The following is a 22261-nucleotide window of genomic DNA, read 5'->3' on the forward strand; positions in this document are numbered from 1 at the left end:
CGAGGAGGACTACGAGGACTAATTGGACAGAGGGGGGGGGGGGGGGGGGTCTTTCTCGCTCTCGGGCTCGCGATTGATTGTGAGCGCTCGCTCGATTTATCTCAATCCTGCGCACATGCGCAAGCGCACCGACCGCTAACAAGAAGAAGAGCCCACAAAATGGCGACTTATATGTGTGAAGCATGACTCTAAAAATCAATGAGAATGGCTGCATCTGCCGAGGTAATGTATCACACGAAACGTTTAGATTTTGCACCGATGCATATATTTCGTGTTGAGTATATTTTCAATTCAAATACATGTGATACATTGTCGAGAAACGGTATTTTTCTGCTGTTTGCTACAGCTGTGTTCACTCTTCCACTCCTGCTGATCTGCGACTGTGTGTGTGTACCGGTAGTGTAGGATGGGGGTCGGGTGTCCAGACACTTTTATATTTTTGAAGCCTTCTTTTTTGTCTTTGGATTACACTAAAATATAAATTCAATAGTTGTATTGTTCTCTCTAATATTTCTTAACATTTGTACTAAAAATTGATGAAACTTCGCTTGTCAATTTTTCCAAATGACTTTCTTCTATACCGGTAGGTATTGTGACAAAAAAAAAAAAAATCATGGAATTACATTGTAACCTAACTTTAGTCCATTGGAAATGGCTGAAAACCCCATTTCAAATGGTATGTTAACCATTACTCTAGGCCATATATTTACAAGAGAGTTATGATTTTTTAATATTAAAAATCTGATTTAATTATTGCCATTGACATTGTTTTACCATTGCGACCATTCAAAATGTGTGACCGACCATGACCAAATTTTTTTTTTTACAAATTATACGAATTATTCAATTTACTCTATAAAACTGAGTAAAAACAGGTGATGAAAAAGGATATCAGTATTTGTCTTAATTGATCAATGTATTAAATACTTGATTAGTAATTATCAATTAGTAAATTGATATGTTAATTGTTCATAAACTCATTACCGTATGGGTACTAGTATTCAAACCGGCATAATTCAAAGATTTTGACATATTCCCCAAAATATTTAGAAATAGGGAATTTATCTTGATTTCATACCTTTGTTATTTCCAGGGTAATCTGTTGCCGATATTTTCTTTGTCAATCTGTCGACTGTATGCGCGGAGGATCGAATTATGCGGCGATGGCCTTTTGCACTGAATGGTACTAGTATTCAACCTAGTGAGGATTGATAGCAAATCTCAAAAGGGTTTAGATTGCTAAATTAGATCTAGATCTATGTAAGTCTCTGGCTTTGATTAATTCCCTGTTTGGTCTCATCTCAAATGGTCTAGTCCATAGTCGGATGGGACAAGGGCAGATTGAGAGACAGGGCCATCTTTCATCGCTAGGTTGAATACTAGTGCCGACGGGTTGAATACTAGTACCAAAATTTGTCGCCATATAATTCGATCGCCCGCACACACAGTCAACTGGTTATAGAAAAAAATAACGGAAAAAGAATAACCAGCATTTGCTCTTGGAAATAAGACGGGTCTGAAATTCAGGTAAATTCTATATTTCTATATATTTGAGGAAACTCTCCAAACGGGTTGAATACTAGTGCCCTTACGGTACCGAACATATACAAACTTATATAATTTCCTTATTGTTTGAATTTTCTGACAGGAACTTATGCAACAACACATCTTCTAAATAAAACTTTCAGAATGATAAAACATTGAATACTTACAGAAAGATCTCAGTTTTGCAGTATTTGATAAATGTATTGATTAGTAATTATCAATTAGCAAATTAATTAGTTATCTATTCAAATCTCACTGCTGCAAAAAAAAAAATCCTGATTTGGTATATTTAAGTTTGCCTAAAAAAATGATAAATGACATCCCAATTATCTTACAACAAAATACTGAAAACAAGATAAAATTGTGTAATGTGTATATTTATATTCATCAAAGGATGTAATAACTAATAATATAAACAAGTAGACTCTAGATCTCAAAAGCAAATAATAATTCAATCAATGCGATGCACAAACTGCTACTGTGCTAGCATAACCCCTCTGAGCCGGTGCACCCATGCCAGGGCTCCCGGCGACACTGCATTCATCATGATGGTCGCGTAGCACGCAACTCTCGCGGCAGTTTGCTTTTTCTGACAATCAATTTTGAGGAAGTAAAAAATAAATGATGGGATGTTTAGATTCGATTTATATTCACCACTCACCAAGAAAAATATATGATCAAGCCATTAAAATAGGTTTAAAACTGTCAAAATTTACCTTCAGGGCCGGTCACGATGGTAAAGACAACATTAGACTTTCACATGAGCCAAATCCAAGCCACCCCTTACAGAGCAACCCAAACTCGTTCTGAAACCGCTACGGTATTGAGATCACATTGCGCAATAGTCACATACATGTACCTAATACCGGTACTAAATTTCTAAAATCAATGAAAATTGATCGTCCGGACTCACAACCTGTCCAGACACAACAACTGGGTATATGGCTCTGGTCTCTGTTTTATTGGTTGTTCTGCTGAACTCCGTCAGTAGAGGCGCATGGCCAATATAGGAGACTGTCTCCCATGAGAGCGATTACTTTATCTCCATTTTCAGAGACTTTTGTAAAGAATTTGGGTATCCAATTTCAGAGACAGTCTCCAGTTTGGGAGACCAATTTCCTTTGTTTACATTTGCTGCAAAAGGATTACCTTGGCCAATGTTGGCGGCAAATAAAAATGTGATAAGCAGATTCCTCATGAAAAATTACCCCTTTTCACTGTGTACTTTAAAGGTCAAGTCCACCCCAGAAAAATGTTGATTTGATAGAGAAAAATCAAACTAGCATGAAGGCCACCACACACCTTAGACTGTGCGCGATCTGATTTTGGAACAAATCGCATTTTCTGAAAATGTGAATGGAACATTGAAAGAATACTAATATAAACATTTTGAAAGATTGTAAGCCTTTATTTTGGAGTATAGGCCAAATTAGTTTCAAATCTTAGCCAATCGTACAACTGCTATGACGTCATTACGACTAGATATTAAATTTGCTTTTATTCTAGGAAGGATGATAGCATAATCACAGATTTGAACATGGGTATTCGTACAATAATTTAGAACATTACACAGTAAGATATTCTAAGTCTCAATCAATATTAGCATAAAATTCTACTACATTTTATTCTGAAATTGGGTCGCAGACCAATCATAAGGTGTGCGGTCACCTTAACATTGAAAGTTTCATCAAAATGGGATGTAAAATAAGAAAGTTATGACATTTTAAAGTTTCGCTTATTTTTCACAAAACAGTGATGCACAACTCGGTTACTTGCAAATGAGACAGACAATGATGTCCCTCACTATTTCTTTTGTTTTTTATTGTTTAAATTACACAATATTTCATTTTTTACAGATTTCTCAATAAGGACCAACTTGACTGAACCAGATAATATTAAACAATGCTAATTCCACATGCTCAGTGAGGAATTAATCGTTTCACCTAACAATGAGGAGAATATATGAATATTTCATTTAATAAAATAGAAAGTAAAAAAGGGGCCTAAGCTTTCGATCCTAGCAGAATCTTTGTCGGAGGCAAAATGACAAACATATAAAGTGGAACAACCATAATATAGACCACAAACAAGCTACAGCAACACTAGAAACAAGGAGACAAAAGGGGCATTAGTGAGTAGAGAAGACCAATAGTGAGTGGATGATGTCATCAGTCTCCTCATTTGCATACTGACCAGGGTGTGCATATAACAGTTTTATGAAATTTAGTGAAACTTTGAAATTTCATAACTTTCTTATTTCACATCCGATTTTGATGAAATTTTCAGTGTAATGCTTGTTGGGCACAGTTGGACTTGATGGTTTGACTTGGCCACTTTGGCTCGATGTGAAAGTCATTTGACCTGTAATGTAGGCCTATCACATTTTTGTTTTTAAGATTTCTGTACTCTGAATTCACTAAAGATTTCCTGTAAGATGCTCAAACTTGATGAAAAGGCATACAGTAAGCACGATGTTAGACGGATTCATTTTTTTTATATGACAGGAAGTAACATTTGGAGACTTCAGTGCTCTTTGCTTAGAGGAGTATCAAGCCATCTTCCAGGAACCCTTGCAAAGCTCTGATGTAGAGGTAAATTGGGGAAAGATAATGTATAAAATCACAAAACATTTTAAAGTCAAGTTTCATAAAAATTTTGTGTCTATCACAGATGCCTTTATCTTTGCTGTCATTTAACATTTGAGTGGTGTATAAACTTCCATTGTAATTTCATAAATCATAAGTCATGTTGAAAAAGTGTATATACTTCTAGAATTTTTTAAAATCATATTCACTTTCATTAAAAAAAATGTGATTGTTGTTATTTTAATGGTAAACCGGAGTATCAAACGATTAGATTCTTGAGTCCAGAAAGATGGGCTTATGACATATGTTGTTCATTAATTTGATAGTTTGCGAAACTGGAAAATTTTCTTTTTTTCTTTTTTATCTGATGTTGATCTTGTGTTCAGCTTTTTTTTTTCTTTATTCAATTTAAACAAATCTGAAATTATAGTACCTCTTTTAATAGAATGATATTGATTTGCAAATGTAACTTTCTTTCACACAGTTTCCATGGGATGACAAAAGCGTTGGAAGGAGCAGTGTGCCAAGTGGTAAGGTTAAAAAAAAAATGTGTGAGTGCTTGTATGTGTAATTTTGTCTTTCCATACATGTAATGACCAGATGTGTCAAGATACCATAGCAGAGTTGTAAAAGCCCTCAACTTGAAATGCAAGGTTTGTGGCTAAGGCATGTTACAGTATATTGTACTTTTATTACATGTATACATGTGAAATAAATTGTAATTGGCATATAAATATCTTTGGAGTGTTTTTGAGAAAATGGTTGGCATCAATCAGGTGTGATTTATTGGTCTGAGTTATGCTCAGAGACTCGCCTTTACCATCACCATCGACAAAGTGCCATTTAATCTTGTACATGTGTGTGCTTATTTTTGTGTCTTTATTTATATTTTGATTCCATAGCACTTATTGTCTCGCCTGCATAGCAGAGCGAGACTATTATAGGCGTCGTCGTCAACATGAAATCTTAACCAAGGTTAAGTTTTTTAAATGTCATCATAAATTAGAAAGTTTTTGGATCTAGTACATGAAACTTAGACATAAGAGCAATCAAGTATCACTAAACATCCTGTGCGAGTTTCAGGTCACATGACCAAGGTCAAAGGTCATATAGGGTCAAAAGAATTTGGCCATGTTGGGAGTATTTATAGAATTGCTATCATAACCTTGAACGTTTATGGATCTAGTTCATGAAACTAAAACATAGAGTAATCAAGTATCATTTAACATCCTGTGTGAGTTTCAGGTCACATGACCATTGTAAAATGTCATTTATGGTCAATGAAATTTGGCCATGTTGGGGGTATTGTTGAATTGCTGTCATAAAACTGAAGGGTAATAGAGTATCACTTATTGTTTTGCACGAGTCTTAGGTCACACGATCATGGTCAAAGGTCATTAAGGGTAAATGAATATACTGTTTTATTATCATATGAATGGTGTTTTCTGTGAACAATTATCCAATAGTTTTCCAAGTCAGCACTACTGCTATATTGAATCACGTTATCCAGGCGAGACTGCCTGAGGCGATCCACTTGTTTTGTCTTCTTATTAAAGCAAGGTGTTTTGGATGATTTCTTCTCCTTTCATGATTTGCAGGAAATGTTGGTAGTGCTAACTGTACCCTCAGCCAGCAAGCTTTCTTGAAACAGCCAATACTACAGAGTACTCCAGTTGTTGGTAACATTGTGGCTACATCGGAGCTTTGCTACGAGGGTCGTCAAAACTGTCACCATGACTTGGCCAACAATTCCTCCAGCACAGGTGTACTAGTCACCAGGGAATATCCAGAAGTCCATTCTCAGCAGTGGGTCAACCAGTCAGCTGGGGTTGCAGCCTCTGAACCCCTGGACCACAGCTCTGCCGGAGTCGACGATACCGACCAACAACTGGAACAAGGCCTCAAGAAGAGACGCAACAAGAAAAAGCGTGATCCAGAGTACTACAAAAGCTACTATGATCGTATGCAGGGTAGCTTGGACAATGATAGCGGGGCTGATAGTGGAAGTGCAAAAGAGGACTCTAAATATGGTGGGACGGTAGAGTATGTTCCCCCATCAGCACCTGTCGAGCAGAATCAATACACATCTGAAGTGAATGCAGCCCCTGCTCTTAGTTATGAATATAATGCAGATGAAAAGAGCACAGAGAGAACTAGTTCATATGTTGAATCGGTATATCCAAGCACTAGCTATGTGCCTACAAGAACAGCAGATATGTCTGATGATAAACAGATCACATCAGATTATAGTGAGGAATCTGTGCCATCATATGTTAATGTTAACATGCCTGCTGTAGAGGCTGTGGATGTAGATGATGGCAATGTGAACAATGATCTTGCCAATACCGAGCAAGACAATGACGTTGCTTCCAGTGAGCCACCTGTCCCCACCATACACATATCACCCATTGAGAACACAACACCAAACGTGCAAAGCAGCACTTCCCTTGATGAGAGCTTTCCTACTGCTACGGCAGAAGGATCTGGTGAACAGCCAGCTGCAGCACCGGCCTCTGCCGCTCCTCCTCCAGTCAAGTCTTGGGCAAGTCTCTTCAAAGGAAGCTCTGGAGGTCAAGGACAGCCACCCAGTACACCATATGTGGCTATCAGTGTTGTCACTGAGCCATCTCCTGGAGAGGTGTCAGATGATGGATCCGTCTCTTTGGTCACAACTGATAAAGATCCACATGCCAAGAGATTAGGAGGTAAGGATCTTTTTTAAAATCATAAAATATTTAAGATTAAAGTCAATTTGAAGTCTGATGTATAATCACAGAAAGCATATATTATGAGTTCATGAAGTTGAGAATATATCATCTATCACATCTAGAACCATTGCAAGTTATGGACCTGAATGACCCTTTGTTTACAAGCACATTGATCGGTTAGTGTACTCTTGATTAGAGCCGGTGACCGACCGATGCTGCTGGTCAATGATGCAATTTTTTCCAGACCGGTGGATCACAAAATAAAGGAATACATGTACATAAGAAATTCAGTGAGAATATCTATCAACTAACGGTACTTATGTCTTCATCAAGATCTATATACATGCATCTTAACTTTCACAATATACTAGCACTAGGATTATAACTTAACGAGCTGATAAATTCTAGAAAATGGAGTAATCTCGGTACTATTATTTTATAGCTCCACTTGGTTGATTAAACATTCGGAAAATATAATATCATGCAGGCCTCTACAAAAAAATAATCACTTGCCCTGTCGAGCAAGTGATAAAAAAATTTGCTTGCCCGATAGAAAAAACTGCTTGCCCGATTTTTTTCAAAAATTCTTTTGCTCTTAATTATTCTTTTCTGTCCTGGCTGAACTTAATTTACTGGCGCTGCCCTTGGCATTTCTTTTTCTTGACTCTTGGTCAAGTTCTGGTCGCCGATCACGACGACAAAAGTCGCCTATTTTAATAGTCTGACGACCCATTGTTTATTTGGTTTGAAGTTGAAGCCGAGTCCTGGCCAGGGTGACAAGATTTCACAAAATGAAATACAGGACAATCGACAAAAAAAAAAAGATCAAGAAAGAAGGCTACACAGTGTTAGACTTGTGAAAAAAATATACAGAATTGGAAGGGAGGGTGAACGAAAGAATGAAGGAGAGAAAGAAAAGAGATGAACTGAGAAGAAAGATAAAATGAAGGGGAAAATGAAGGAAATAATAAAAAATATAAGAAAGTTCTAATAAAAGAAGGATGAGAGAGAGAATAAAAATAGATAAAAAGGTTTCCGTCATTCTTTGAATTGAATATAGAAAGAAAAAAAAAGAAAAGAAGGGAAGATGAATAAATGTGTGAAAGTCAAGATAAAGAAGAGAAAGACAAAAAGAAAGTAAGAAAAAAGGAGGAGGAAAGAATGAAGGAAAGAAAATGTTTTCTTCATTCTTGGAAAGAAAGAAACAAAGAAAGAAGAAAACAGGAAGGAAGGAAGGAAGGAAGAAAGGGAAAGAAAGTATAAGGGGAAAGAATAAGAAGGACAAAATGAAATAAATAATGAAAGAAAGAGAGGAGGAAAGAGAGGGAGGAAAGAATGAAGGGAGGCCAGAATGAAAAAAAAAGAAGAAAATAATGGAAGGAGAGAAAAAACGAAAATAAAAACGAGTGGAAGGGAGAAGGAATGAAGGAAATAAAAAAAGGAAATGTAACAAAGAAGGCAAGTAAGAGAAAGAAGGAAAGAAAGAAAATGAACAGAGAGAGAAAGGATCAGGAAATAAAAATAGATATGTAACAAAAAAGGGCAAGAAGGAAGGATATAAAGATAGAAAAGAAAGAAAGAGGAAAAAGTTCAAACTTCAAGCAAATAAAAACAATCCAATCATATAACAAAAATCCTAATGATATTTGGTGTTTTTTTTTTTTTTTTTTTTTAATTAAAACAAAATTAAAATGTTTTTAGAAATGAATAAAATACAGGACGTCTGGTCACCCTGGCCGAGTCAGTCCGAAGCTTGCATGCATTCAGCGCGATCTAGCTCGAGAGTCGACTGGCTCGCGATCGCTCGTGTACGTCCGTCCATGTACTGTAGCGCCGATGTATTAGAGCATGCGCTCAGAGGGCGAGAGAGGGGTTTCCCTAGCTAGCTCCTTCCTCGATTAGTAGCGCATGCGCACAGTGTAGTTTAGAAAGTAAGATGGCAGCCCCCATCGAACGGGACCGCTGGCGATAAAATGTCGGTAAATTCACTAAATTGGCGCTGATTTGACATGTTTCCACTGTTTTTTTACTGGTATGACATTGTATGAGAGATAATTGGCCGATAATTGCAATATATTAAACTTTACTGTCAATTTATCTTTTTCATTTTCAAAACAAGCACTTGCCCGATCGGGCAATTGACTTTGAAAAATGCTAGCCCGCTTGTCAATTTCACTTGCCCCGGGCAAGCGGGTTTGTCGCACCCTGTCATGTGAAAATTTTGATACATAGATCTAGATAAGGAAGTATAGGTATAACAGCAGTTGATTTTGAAAATCTTTGGTAACACTGAATTTCTTTTCTTTCTTTTTTTTTAGCGGTCACCGGTAAAAAAAAAAGCTAATGGGTCAACTCAAATTTAGTCTTGATGAATTTCTATATATCATGTTTCTCCTGTTTTGATTTTTCCCCCAGAACACTTGAATAAAGTGATCCCGTCACACCATCCCATGAACCTGCAGCCACGTGGTCTCATTAATACAGCCAACTGGTGCTACATCAACAGTGTATCCTCTTATAAACATCATTGGATGATATTAATAGTAGTAATTACAATTAATATATGGAAGTAGATGCTTTATGTTGTTCAATTGTGCACTATACATGTACGTATACACGGTGCTCATGCTGCTCCAAATAATACTGCCGTAGCTCTGCTAGTCGGTAAAGTGGGCAGCATTAAAGGAATTCCTTAATACCCGGGTACACATTCCATACTTGGAGGAGAAGTGAGGAAAAGTATAGTGATATCTTTGACTTTGGGAAAGGACATGTAAATGCTTTCGTGTATGAATCGTTAACTTGTTTACATTGCTGGTAGGCAGATACTTCATTTTGTCAAACATTAATATTTGCGTATTTCAACCTCTAATCTGATTAAATTGGGAGATTACTCACTTGTTTTATTTGTAGGAGAAAGTTGTGTAGTAGAGCTTTGCCATTTTTTAGTGATTCCTTTGACTGATTCGATACAGATTCTTCAAGCATTATTATCTTGCCCACCATTCTATCACATTATGAAGAATATGCCTCTCAACCATGGAGTACGCAAGTCAAGCTCAACCCCCATGCTTGATGCCATGTAAGTAACACTGTAGAAATGAAACTCAAGACCATGGTTACACAAAACCGCACCTCAGGAAGCTCATTTCAGGTTGCTATGCCAAAATGAGAGGGTAGTGATGATGACACTGTAAGGAATGATATCATTTGTGATGGTAAAATCAATTTAGGTGATGTTGATGTGATCTTGTAGTGGTGGTGGTGGTTGTGGTGGGGATGGGGATGATGATTATATATGATAATGGTATGATGATGGTGGTGGTGGTTGTGGTGGTGGCGGCGGCGATGGTGGTGGACTGATGGTGATGATGATGACGATGGTGATGGTGATGGTAATGATAGTGATAGTGACGATGGTGTTTATGGTGATGATTCTAACAGTAGTCATCTGGATGGTTTAATGGAGGCAATGTGACATTGGTGTTGAGAAAGAAAGATGTACATAATCATGGTGTAGTTTTGTAAGACTATAGGCGTCGCTTTTCTGGCGGCGGCGTCGTCAGCATCAAATCTTAGCCAGAGGTTAAGTTTTTGAAATGTCATCATAACTTAGAAAGATTATGGGCCTAGTTCATGAAACTTGGACATAATGGTTATCAAGTATTATTACTGAACATCCTGCCAGAGTTTGAGGTCACATGACCAAGGTCATAGGGCATTTAGGGTCAATGAACTTTGGCCATGTTGGGGGTATTTGTTGATTTCCATCATACCTTTAAATGTTTATGGATCTTCTTCATGAAACTTGGACATACGAGTTATAAAGTATCACTGAATATCGTTTGTGAGCTTCACGTCACATGACCAAGGTCAAAGGTCTGTCGGAATCAAAACAAAATCTTAACCATGGTCAAGTTTTTTTTAATATCATAGCTCTGAAAGTTCTAGTTCATGAAACTTGAACATATGAGTAATCAAGCATCAGTGAACATCCTGCGTGAATTTTAGGTCACATGACCGAAGTCAATTAACTTTGGCTATATTTGGGGAATTTGTTGGATTGCCATCATATCATACCTTTGAAAGTTTATAGATCTAGTTCATGAAATGTGGACATCAGGGTAATCAAGTATCACTGATCGTCTTGCACAAGTATTTGGTCACACGATCAAGGTCAAATGTCTTTTAGGGTCAATGAACATAGTATTTTATCATGATATGAATGGTGTTTTTTGTGAATAATTATTCTATAGTTGTTTTCAAAGTCAGCACTACTGCTGTATTGAATTTTGTAATGCAGGTGAGACTGCCAGAGGCGCTCCACTTGTTTTGTTAAGAAAGATCTAGTCATTTATTTTACCATTTAATAAATGTAAGTATGAAATAGTAACATATGAAATAGAATCATAACTGTGCAATATTTATAGGTGATAGTATGTGTGATGGAATTACATATAGAATAGAAAAAGTCAATTATTTCTTGTTCAATACTCATGTACTTCAGGTATCAATTTCTGAAGGAGTTTCAGGAGATTAAGGGTAAGCGCTCACCCCAAGACCTGCGCCCTGGTACGTGCTTTGAGCCAACAGTCATCTATCAAATGCTTTCTGTTGCCAATACTTCTCTTTCTGTGAAGGTAAGACCCAAAGTCAAGTCATCTCAGGTAATTAATAAGTCATGAAGTCAAATTTAGAAGATGTATTAAATTGTTTACAACCATCCGTATGGTGCACCTATTAAACATTGAAACCTTACTGTCAATAGCAGATATAACCTTTTTCCAGTGTTCATGACATCTAGGAATGTCCCCTGTTAACTACTTGTACATGTACCATGAAACCTACTATAATAATCATAATGATAATAATTTTGGATACCGAGTATTTGTATATTCCACATATCCACCTTGTAAGGTGCTTAAAAATGCTCCTATATTACTGTGGCTAAGCTTGGCTACCACAGCACTCGCAAGTTTTTGAGGAATTACTTCCTGACGGTACCCATTTACCTGGCCTGGGCTTAGTGCAGCACTTTGTGAATCAATTTGATATGTACAGTTGTGCTTAAAAGTTAGTGAACCCCACCATAAAATGCACTCCTTCATGCTAAGTGTAGAATGTAGACAACAACACTACGATGTTTGACGAGCCCATAGAAACAAACTTAATATTTTGTCACCTGACTTCACAACATGGATCTGGCCACGGAGGATAATCTATTGTTACTGGAGGTGCTGTGACTATGCTCAGCAACCTCAATAACAATAGAATAATCCCTGTTTCACAATGAATTATCTATAAACATGGCAGACATTGAACACTTTAAATATGTTCACTTTCTGGTGGGGCTCACTTACTTTTGAGCACCACTGTAACTTTTTATGTCAATAAGCTTATATGTTCTGTGTTTTATGTGTTTTATGTGTTTGTTGAGCAGCATGGTCGCCAAGAGGATGCAGAAGAGTTCTTGTCATGCTTGTTGAATGGTCTCCATGATGAGATGACTTCGCTCATTCAGCTTTACAATGGAGAAGACGTTAATGCCATCGGTAAGCAAGAATTTTAAAGTTATTATGAAATGCACCCAAACATTGTGTGTCTGAACATCAATGTGACATAACATGTGAGAAAAAAAATGCTCAGTAGATTGAAGAAATATAACTGTATTTCACCAATCCATCAAAACTTAGGTTGGACCCCCCCCCTCGTGCAACATGATGTTTTAAGAGTTTATTTTGTATAAATTTGGTTTAAAGGTTCCTTGACAAGTACTTGGCCATCTGCTGCATTGAATCACTGTGTCCTTTCAGGCTGTCTTCAGAAGAAAGACATATGTTGATTATAAAATAAATTTATGAAATAGTTTGCATATGATCTGGTGGCAGGAGGTTGTCAATTTAATGAGATGCATCATTTGGTTGGATGAAGGGCCAAGTATAACAGTAATTATTTAAGTTTCCTCTCTTCCTTGGCCAACAACTTCTCCTCTTGGTGTATTAATACAAAATATTGAAATGTCACCATCTTTGTAATTAATTACGTGGTAGAAGTGTCACTATTATCAGAATGCATTCTTGTTGTGAATAGATCCCAAACAGAATGGCCCATCATCATCATCTGTGGCAGTCGCTAATGGTGATGTTGGTAATGGTCATCAGGAGGAATGTAGTGATGATGATGAATGGGAGCAGGTCGGACCACGGAACAAGTCCAGCATCACAAGAAAGGTGAGTATGATCTCAGTCAACCCCCCCCCCCCAAGTACACTTTAGACTCGTGAGTTGTCCACCATTACGGTCTCTCAAAAAATCTATCAGTAGGCAGATATCTGTAATGGCTTGGTCACAACCTGTTGTGCATCTGATCTCGGGCAAAGTTTGTAGAAAATCCTTGCATCGTACTTTTGAGTCTGCATTTCCTTGTCAAGCTAGCAGGAGTGTGAAGAACATGCAAGATGGCTTTTTTACATGACCATTATGGTTATTTGTTATTACAAGCAAAATATGCAAGCGAATTAGTTATATAACAATAGCAATAGCCCTCTGCATGGCCAGAGAACATGAATAGTTACTGCATTTGCGTTGTGGAACAGGCTTCTTGATGGAGGCGCGATAGCTCAGTCGGTAGAGCGGGGGTTTCGGATTCCGGTCACCCGGGTTCTATTCCCACTTGGTGCGCTATTGCCCTTTGGTAAGGCATTAATCCTCATTACCTGGTCCCTCAGAGAGGACCTTAAGACATTGGTCCTCTGGTTGCTTACAAGCATTCATGCTCTCTTAGCAATCAGGTAAAAAAAAATACAATTTCACCACCATATTTCTATTGTAACTTGCCACATATTTTCTAAATAAATGTACATATTCCTAATTCTTTTTAATCTTACAAGTCATACTGAGACCCATGTAAATCCTGATAAAAAAAAAAGGATGAATGGGCTTTGTTATAAGTCAGGCACACTTTTGTAATGAAAAAGTAATTCTGTGAGAACATTAACGAAGCAGCTGCCTCTTAGACATTAGAAATGCTCAGACAGGACTTGACTGGAACCATATTCTATGAAATTGTTCAACTCTGTTGCAAGGGAGTATTATTTAGGATCCCCCTACTACTCTCCACTAATTATTGTCCTATCTTTGAATCCATCTCTCTCTACAGGCTCAGTTCTCAAGTTCTCCTCTATCTAAGATCTTTGGAGGTATCATGAGATCTGCTCTTCATCAACATGGCTCTAAAGAGTCTGCTACTCTGCAGCCATTCTTCTCTCTCCAGCTAGACATTCAGGTAGGTTTTCATGTATCAAAGACATCTATTTGCTATTATTACCACGGCTAAAGCCGGGGTAATAACAGCAAGCGCTTTGTATCCTCGGGCAAAAAAATGCTATATAAATCCAGCCATCATTTTTTTTTTTTTTTAATGTATACCTCTACCAAAGCAGATTAACTTGGCTTTCTATGATCAGCTTGTGCATTGTGTAACCATATTGATACCAGATAAGAAATTGATTATATCTGCAAATATTCTGTTGTTGCAAAATATTAAAAACCTCCTATGCAGTATGCTATGTTTTTATTAACCAAGTTGTATTTTTATTGGTCTTTATTAAATTTAGTCTCCAGACATCTGGAACCTGAAGGATGCCTTGGATAACCTTGGAAATAAGGAATCTGTCCATGGATTCATGTCAAACAAGACCAAGAAAGAAGTGAGTGCTTAATATGATATAATGTTTGTATTTCTTATGCAAGTTTGATTGAAATTCTCTGTGAAATTTGTTGTTGTGCAGGGCGTAGGATTCCCATAGATTTTGCGAATGGAATGGCTGGTCGGGCATTGGGTTTCGAGTCTGTATCCATTATGTTCCAGGGCTCCAGGACAGTTTCATAAAGTAGTTTACTGATTACTTAAAAATGACTAGTATGATCAGGGGCCAGTAACACAAAGCTTAAAAGCAATCATTGTAGAACATTTTGTTTCAATTGATTGCATTGACTGCACTACATTTAATAATAAAAATAAAGCGTACGATCAGTCGCTAACCTTTGTGTTACAGGACCCAAAAGTTGATATAGGATCTTTGTTGTTAACATTCATTTGAATATAAGTATTTTATTTGTCAAAAACTCAGTCCCACTTTGTTACATTGATGTAGCTATATGAACAGCTTTATTGAATGGTATAGTAAAAAATTCCACTGAAGGTGATGCCTACTCTGCCCTTTTTCACAGTATATTGCAGATATCATAGAATAACTGTCCTCCCAAAAATTCAGAGTAAATTTTATTACAACTGAAAAAAAAAGTTTTAGACCATCAAACGCTGCAATGCTATGTATAAATGGTTGTCATATCTACTCTTTGTGAATTGGGGGAAATTATTCTCCTTCCATTGTTATCATAATGCCAATTTGTGGACAATGTTTGCAGGTTGAAGCTTTCCGTCGTGTCACTCTTGAAGAACTTCCACCGGTCCTCATTCTACATCTGAAGAGGTTCCTCTATGATAAGTCAGGAGGATGCCAGAAACTGATGAAGAAGATTGATTATGGCATGGAGATCGAAATCAATAAAGGTAAAGTAATGTTTTAAAAGCACCTTCCTTGTTAACATGAGACATGAGGTGGATGACAGGCTTGACAGTAGGGAAATTCCATGAAATAATCAACATTTTTGTAAACCCAACCCCAATTGTTCTTGTTCATGGAGTGCTTAAAACCCTAAGTTACCTGGGCTGTTTTGCGAGCTTAAAAATCCTGGGAGAAGATGGCAAAAAAAGGCCCCCCCCCCCAACATCTCAACCGCGGATCGCGTGATCATGACAAAAATTTGCAGAAAGGGAGAGAATGACATAATCTATGCCATTGTACGCAGGGAAATTACACAAAATTCATATATTTTTTTTACAGGAATTATGCTAATTTATTCATGAAATCATACTTTTTGCTCTACTTCACTAAATAAAGCTCCTAGAAAGCTAATTTGTGGTGATAATATTCTTTATGGCATTCCTATAAACTAAAGAAAAAAAAATCCGGTACAAAAATCTATTTCTTTGTATTTTATTTCTTATGTATTTCTTTGTTTTTCATCTTTTGATTTCATTGGTTTGTTTTCACGACAAATTTCATCAGGGACATTATTTCAGTCATAAATAGCATCAAACTAAATGACTGTTGTCAATAAACTTAGAATAGTCACTCATTTATGAATTTTAGATGAAACAGATTTTTTATTGACTTTTTACATGATATATACAAGCAATTTTGGTCTGACAATGCACTTACATAATGTTTCGTAATTTTGTAATCATGTGCTTGGGCCTCACAAATTTATTCTCCAAAGTTGTGCAAGACTTAAATATAAAAAGTCAGCGAGCGGCACAGTAAAAACTTTCACACAACATATATATCATGAAAAAAATATCGAAAGGGCTGGAAAGGCCCCCCCCCCCCCCCCCCGGTAAGTTATTAAATAAAAAACAGAGATAAAAAATCATGTCAGTAAGATCCCCCAATATAGGCCTTGGATGTACATATTCAATGGAATTGCCGTGCAGCGACAATGATAAATGGGACATGACAGCAACAAAAAAAGAATATTTATAGTTGAATTGGTAAATCAGAAGTTAAAAATCTTTTTCTCTCATGAACGATCTTTGATTTACTTCTTTCTTACTCTCTTTCAGTGCATCTTCTATCACAACCCTTCTATACTTGTCTACTTGCTTCTTCCAAGATTTGCGAAACCCCTTTCCCCACTCGCCATTAAAATTGCAGGGCCCTCCTGCCCACAGAGGATTATTCTATTGTTACTGGGGGTGCTGAACATTGTCACAGCACCCCCGTAACAATAGAATAATCCTTCATGGCCAGGTCCATGTGAAATTGTACACAAATATATGGCAAGTTCCCCCAAGTCTGCGCAGTCCCCCTTGTCTGCGCACACGCGTATCTGCGCGATTCTAGTAAAAGAAGATACGCAACGAACACAAACTTTACACATGCAACACATAGACATATATTCATTAAAAAATCCGACTCAAAATGGTGAAAAAATAATTACTTTTGGGCATTCCATGAAAATGCAGCCTTTCTCATCAAAATACCAGAATCGTGTGCAAAGTAAATGGGTGCCCAGACATGGGGTACCATTTTATTTTTCAATCTGAAAATGACTGCCCGAGGTTTTTTCCAAGAAAATCCTATATTTCTTTCAAATTTTTGTGAGATATTTGGCACACTTACTCATAATGATATGAGGAACATTATTAACTGAAAGATTTTGTGAAATAAAAAGAAATTCATGTTAAATCTTAACTCAAATCGTTAGGTGCGCAGACTTGGGGACCACCATCATAAGAAAGAGACCTCAAAGCATCTGTATCACGAGAAAGAAGCTGAATGAGATAAAACTTCATGTTTATATAAAAAAAAAAATGCAGTGTAGAATGATGAATTGCAAATTGAATAAGACAGTATTTGGCCGAGATATATATGAATTGTGATGGTTGATTACTATTAAAAGAAGCAGATAATCATTCTGTTTCAGGAATTCAAACCTGGTTTTATTTGATTTTATATATGTGTAAGAAACATATATGCATATTAGCATGGGAGTGATGAGGATATGCAATGACTTTTAACAGACAATGTTTAATTGATTTTCTTTACATTGGGACATACTCTGAATATCTTCTTATTCCTTTTCAGACCTCATCTCTCCAAACACCAAGTCTCGAATTGGAGGGGTTCAAAGAACTTACAAGCTTTTTGCAGGTAACTTGTTTTTAGTAGTAGTAAATAAATCAGTTAATTCCATGAATTATGCATTTGATATAATCTAAAGTGTGAAACTCAGTAGGTAGTTCTTCTTGTAACAATTTATTGTTATTCTGATTGCGTTGTTGGTTGCTTTAGATATGGTATTTGTTTCATTAAACATTTCTCTGAATTCAAGTATGAACTTTAAGACTCATATTTGTAGCACATATGATGTATCACAAGGACGATTGTATCAAGCAGGTAGCCTTGTTAATCTAAATCAACATTGGTTTTTACCTTTTATTGTAGTTGTGTACCACACAGGCAAAGAAGCATCAGGAGGTCATTACATAACAGATGTCTATCACGTAGGATCCAGTGGATGGCTCCGTTGTGATGATAGTATCGTCAAGCCGGTCAAGGCCCTACAGGTCACCAAGCCTCTATCAACGTGTATACCTTACTTGCTCTTCTATCGTAGGAAAGACCTGCTTACAAAACCTACAACTTCATGAAAGTGAATGAATCTTGGATTCAACAACTTGTATGGAGATACTTAATGGATTTCAATTTTTGGTGATAAAGGAACTACTGTTGAGCCACTTTTGAGGGATGTATTTTTGATGATTTTTTGACAGCATGGTCAAAACACTTGCTCTGAATACTATGCCAGTTATAGAATGTCTAAAGCATTTTCTTTGCTATTTTTTTCCTCCTTTTCTGTTTGATTGTCGACGATATGATGTGATTGAGAACATTGCACAGAATGCTTATAGCGAGAATGGATCCTCTCGATTACAAACTTCTGTATCGCTGCAAGAAGGTGTACTATGCTCTTCTGATGATTATAATTATGACCTCATTGGATGATGACGCCAGCTCTCTGACTGGTAACGGGAAGTTGCAAATTTACGTGTGTGAAAGCAAATGTCTGCTTTGCATAACTGTGATATATTAGTGTTACAATGATCAATTACAGATGGTGTGTTGATTATTTGGAATCTGCCCAATCACTTGCAAAGAGGAAAAATCGTTCTCTAAAACCAACAGACTGCTCAAGGAACCTGACTTTTCCCAGAGTTTGCAGTTTATGGAATAATCATTCACCTTTACCCTGATGGCTCTATTTGACTAATTATGTTGCTCAGAGGAAGATCATCTTGTGCCATTTGAATCTCACCTTGCAATATTGGAATAGGAAGCAAATTACGATATCTAAACTTCATCATCAAGGGGTGGTTAGAGGACATGATCCTTCAGATGTATAATGAATCATCTTCTTCATGTTGATGGGATAATGTAAAAATAAAGTACTGTCCTGCTATGTAAAGGAATATGTGTGATGCATGATAATTTGAGTTGATATATTAGTAGGCTTTCTTCCTTTCTGACAGGCAAAGCTTGATTTTTTGTTTGAAGAATGATTAGAACTTGTCATTACTTTGTGGACACAGTCATTGGTCTGATAGGTATGTAGAAGCATTTTTTTTTCAAGATATAGAAACTGTATCACTTGAGAAAGATAATCTGTAAGAATACTTAAGAGCAAATATGTATACTATATAAGTAGAATGGTTCTAGTTTATAAACTAGAAGGCAGGCCCAAAAGAGGTCAAGGTTAACTGAATTATTTTTGTGATGCTTCTACGCACTGACTTTAATGCAACTCGCATAATAATGTGAAGCTCACATGTATTTGTTATGTGATATTATTATGAAGGGATTATTAACCCTCTTTTAAACTGTCTCCTACTTTTTTTTCTCTGATTACTTTTTTCCTCTAGATTATTGGTCATTATTATTTGTTTGAATAGATTTGTTGTTGGTATCACATGTTAAGAAATAAATGGTGAATTCAATATTGATGAGATATTTTGTATGTGTATGTACAAGCATTGACTTAATCTGATTTCTGCATTGCTCCGTGAAGTTATTTAAGTAATATATATTTAAAGCTAATAAATGATATTGATCCAGTATAATTAAAGATATTTATATTTTCCTTCTAATTATTATTCTTCTTTTCTCCCTGTGATTTTGATTTCAAAGTTAATTACTAAACAGTAACTATACTGTACATGTAAAATGATAAAAGTTGGATTTGAAGGAATTTAATTGTAAAAATAATGAAAAGTTTGGGAGAAAAGTGAAAACTAGTTGATTTATGAAATTTGTACATAGTGTAAATCATATAGTGTTACAGTCGACTCTGAGATAATATCAATAGTGTGTCTGTGAGTGAAAAATCTTTATTCTATCATTTATTTTATCATGTGCAACTTTGATGATGGGCCTTTCTAGGAGATGTGAACACATTTAAAATGTGTCACTTGTGGCATTGCCAACAATTATTCACATGCATGTATTTTGTCAAAAAGAGCATACATGTGAATTATAAACATTGTGTAATACAGTACACAATGAATGGACAAAGTACACAATAGATGGAATTGCTTAGATTGGGATAATTATAAAAATAAATGAAAAAAAAAGCTGGGGATGATGTTCTTTCGTTGGAATTTATTACCGAGAGCTCTGCGAAGATTTTTGCGAGCAATAAATATGAATAAAACATCCTTGTGATACGTTTCATTAAATAAAAGTATAAAAGTCGCTGATCATTGATACATGTCACCTTCAGTAGGAAACATAAATACTTGAAAAATATCATATTTTGTATGTTCACTTGTTGCTAGCCATTTATAAAGTATATTAGATATGTTTCAAATGTATAAATATTGAGAAACCCTGACATTACTGCTTGTGTAATCTCTGTTGGGCAAGCCAATGGTCATTTAATGACTGATTTATATCTTCTTTCTAACAATACAACAAGCGAAACGATGTTGAAATATTCAGAAGACATTTGAAAACTGTCATTGCTTCTCAATGTTTCAAACAGAATGATTTATCATATGCTTGCATAAGAACATGAATTCCTGAATAATTATGTACATGTTCTTGCTAAATGCTGTGTGTACAGAGTTTTCCCCATGTTGAATGAAAGTATAAAATATTGCCCTTGTTGTACTTCCAATTTGCTCAAATATTTGTGTAACTTTCATGCTAAAAGAAAACTCTCAAGTGCCTTATTTTCCATAGTCTTATTACATATTCTGTAAAGGAGCACAAGTTTGTCACATCAGTTCAAAATTTGTTGTTATTTTGAAGTGCCGGTAGCTTTGATAGTTTTCTTGAGCTTGAAATGCTCTCATGTGCAAATGAAAAGATCATCGATTCTTTACTGATTGGAACTTTAAAAACAAAATCTGAAGGTATAATGCAGATTTTCTGTTTTTTTTTTTTTTTCTTCTTGATAATAAATGGTTGGGGAATTCACAATGATCTGTGTTTTTTTATGACAGGATTGAAATCAAATACATGTAGGCAGTGATCTACAGTATACTACTTGTATACTTTATCTGTGGGAATATGAACATGTATGTTTTGGGGGTTATTTTTCTTAGGAATGATAAATCAATGGTTTTCTGAATGATTAGCATGTGTTTCCATGTTGTAACCCCGGACATCAAGGCCATTCGTGCACATTCTACCCCTCCTCGGAAATAGTCCTTTCATGGCTAGCATGAGGAGGTATAACATTTTACTATAAAAATATATTTGATATTTCACCAGGGGAGCATTTCATGGACATTTGGTGTCCGACAACTAGTCGGATCTGACAACTCTTCTTGAATTTGATTGGCTGAGAAGCACCGTTATTATGGTAACTGTCAGATAAAACAAACTTGTTAGATAGAATGTCTGACAAGTCCTTTCATGAAACGCTCCCCAGCTGGCCGTACTTTGGACGTGGAGTGTCATAATGTACACGTTTATAAATGCCTCGTATGAATACCGAGGTACATGTACTTTGATTGTTATGGATTTCAACTTTGACCTGTAATGAGTGCTCTGTATTGTTAGAACCAGAGGCCCTGTTCATGAACATGCTGTCAATTGAAAAGAAAGATGTCAAGCAAATCATGGTAGGTTTTTTCACTTATTTTTTCTGTTTTGTGTCATGCATACCATTACCAACAGTGATTTGTAACAGAACGTATCTTTTCATCAAGCCATACATGTAAACATACCTTCCATAACCTGGTAAATTGCATTCGCAGGGAATAAGTGATATTTGAAGTGACACTTTATACTTTCAGTGAATTACGAGACTTATTGTCCTGCTTGCATATATTGCTTCAATTTTCTGTTTGCTTATTGTATGACCCACAGTATCTGTGGCGAACTATTACATGTATTATCTTTCATTTAGCAAGCTATTGTGGTTGTCTTTTGTTCTAATATTAATTTTTCTACAGAAAAATGTTTGCCAGACTTGCTATGGTATGAGTGAGTTAATCAGGAAAATGTGAACTACAATTTTGTTTCCTATTAACAATTTCATTATCATCGTTTGTTCTTTAAGATTTTGTTGATAAGACTTATAGTCTTAAGTTTTGAACAAAGGTACAGATACTCACGAATGAGATTATCATGTGGATTTCTAAAGTACAGTCAGAATGTACTTGTATCAATCATATTTGTCTTGAATAAAAGCTTTGAAGACAAAATGAATTAATGGTTTCTGATATTCTTTTCATATGTACACTTTAACCCCTCCCCTATTCAAGATAATGACATCAATAAAAACAGCTCAA

The 22261-nt window shown here is 36.1% G+C and overlaps 1 protein-coding gene across 1 annotated transcript; it reads left to right on the plus strand.

Moving 5' to 3' along the window:
* The first annotated feature begins 138 nt into the window (after nucleotides 1-138).
* LOC129253975 (ubiquitin carboxyl-terminal hydrolase 10-like) lies at nucleotides 139-22178 on the plus strand. The gene is made up of 14 exons (XM_064115215.1): nucleotides 139-222; nucleotides 4050-4136; nucleotides 4615-4660; nucleotides 5729-6835; nucleotides 9254-9345; nucleotides 9814-9920; nucleotides 11346-11478; nucleotides 12279-12390; nucleotides 12929-13068; nucleotides 13997-14122; nucleotides 14454-14546; nucleotides 15268-15412; nucleotides 17550-17615; nucleotides 17910-22178. Exons 1-14 carry the CDS (start codon nucleotides 199-201, stop codon nucleotides 18113-18115), a joined length of 2484 nt encoding a protein of 827 aa, XP_063971285.1. The 5' UTR covers nucleotides 139-198; the 3' UTR covers nucleotides 18116-22178.
* Nucleotides 22179-22261: the final 83 nt, after the last annotated feature.

This window comes from Lytechinus pictus, unplaced genomic scaffold (genome assembly GCF_037042905.1).
Source record: "Lytechinus pictus isolate F3 Inbred unplaced genomic scaffold, Lp3.0 scaffold_25, whole genome shotgun sequence".
NCBI classification, from domain to species: domain Eukaryota; kingdom Metazoa; phylum Echinodermata; class Echinoidea; order Temnopleuroida; family Toxopneustidae; genus Lytechinus; species Lytechinus pictus.

Excerpts from the sequence above, each read along its gene's own strand:
- LOC129253975 (XM_064115215.1), top strand. The coding sequence starts at position 199 with ATGAGAATGGCTGCATCTGCCGAG. Across the intron at positions 14,123-14,453 it reads CTCTCCAGCTAGACATTCAG|TCTCCAGACATCTGGAACCT; the intron begins GTAGGTTTTCAT and ends TATTAAATTTAG. Across the intron at positions 15,413-17,549 it reads GGAGATCGAAATCAATAAAG|ACCTCATCTCTCCAAACACC; the intron begins GTAAAGTAATGT and ends ATTCCTTTTCAG.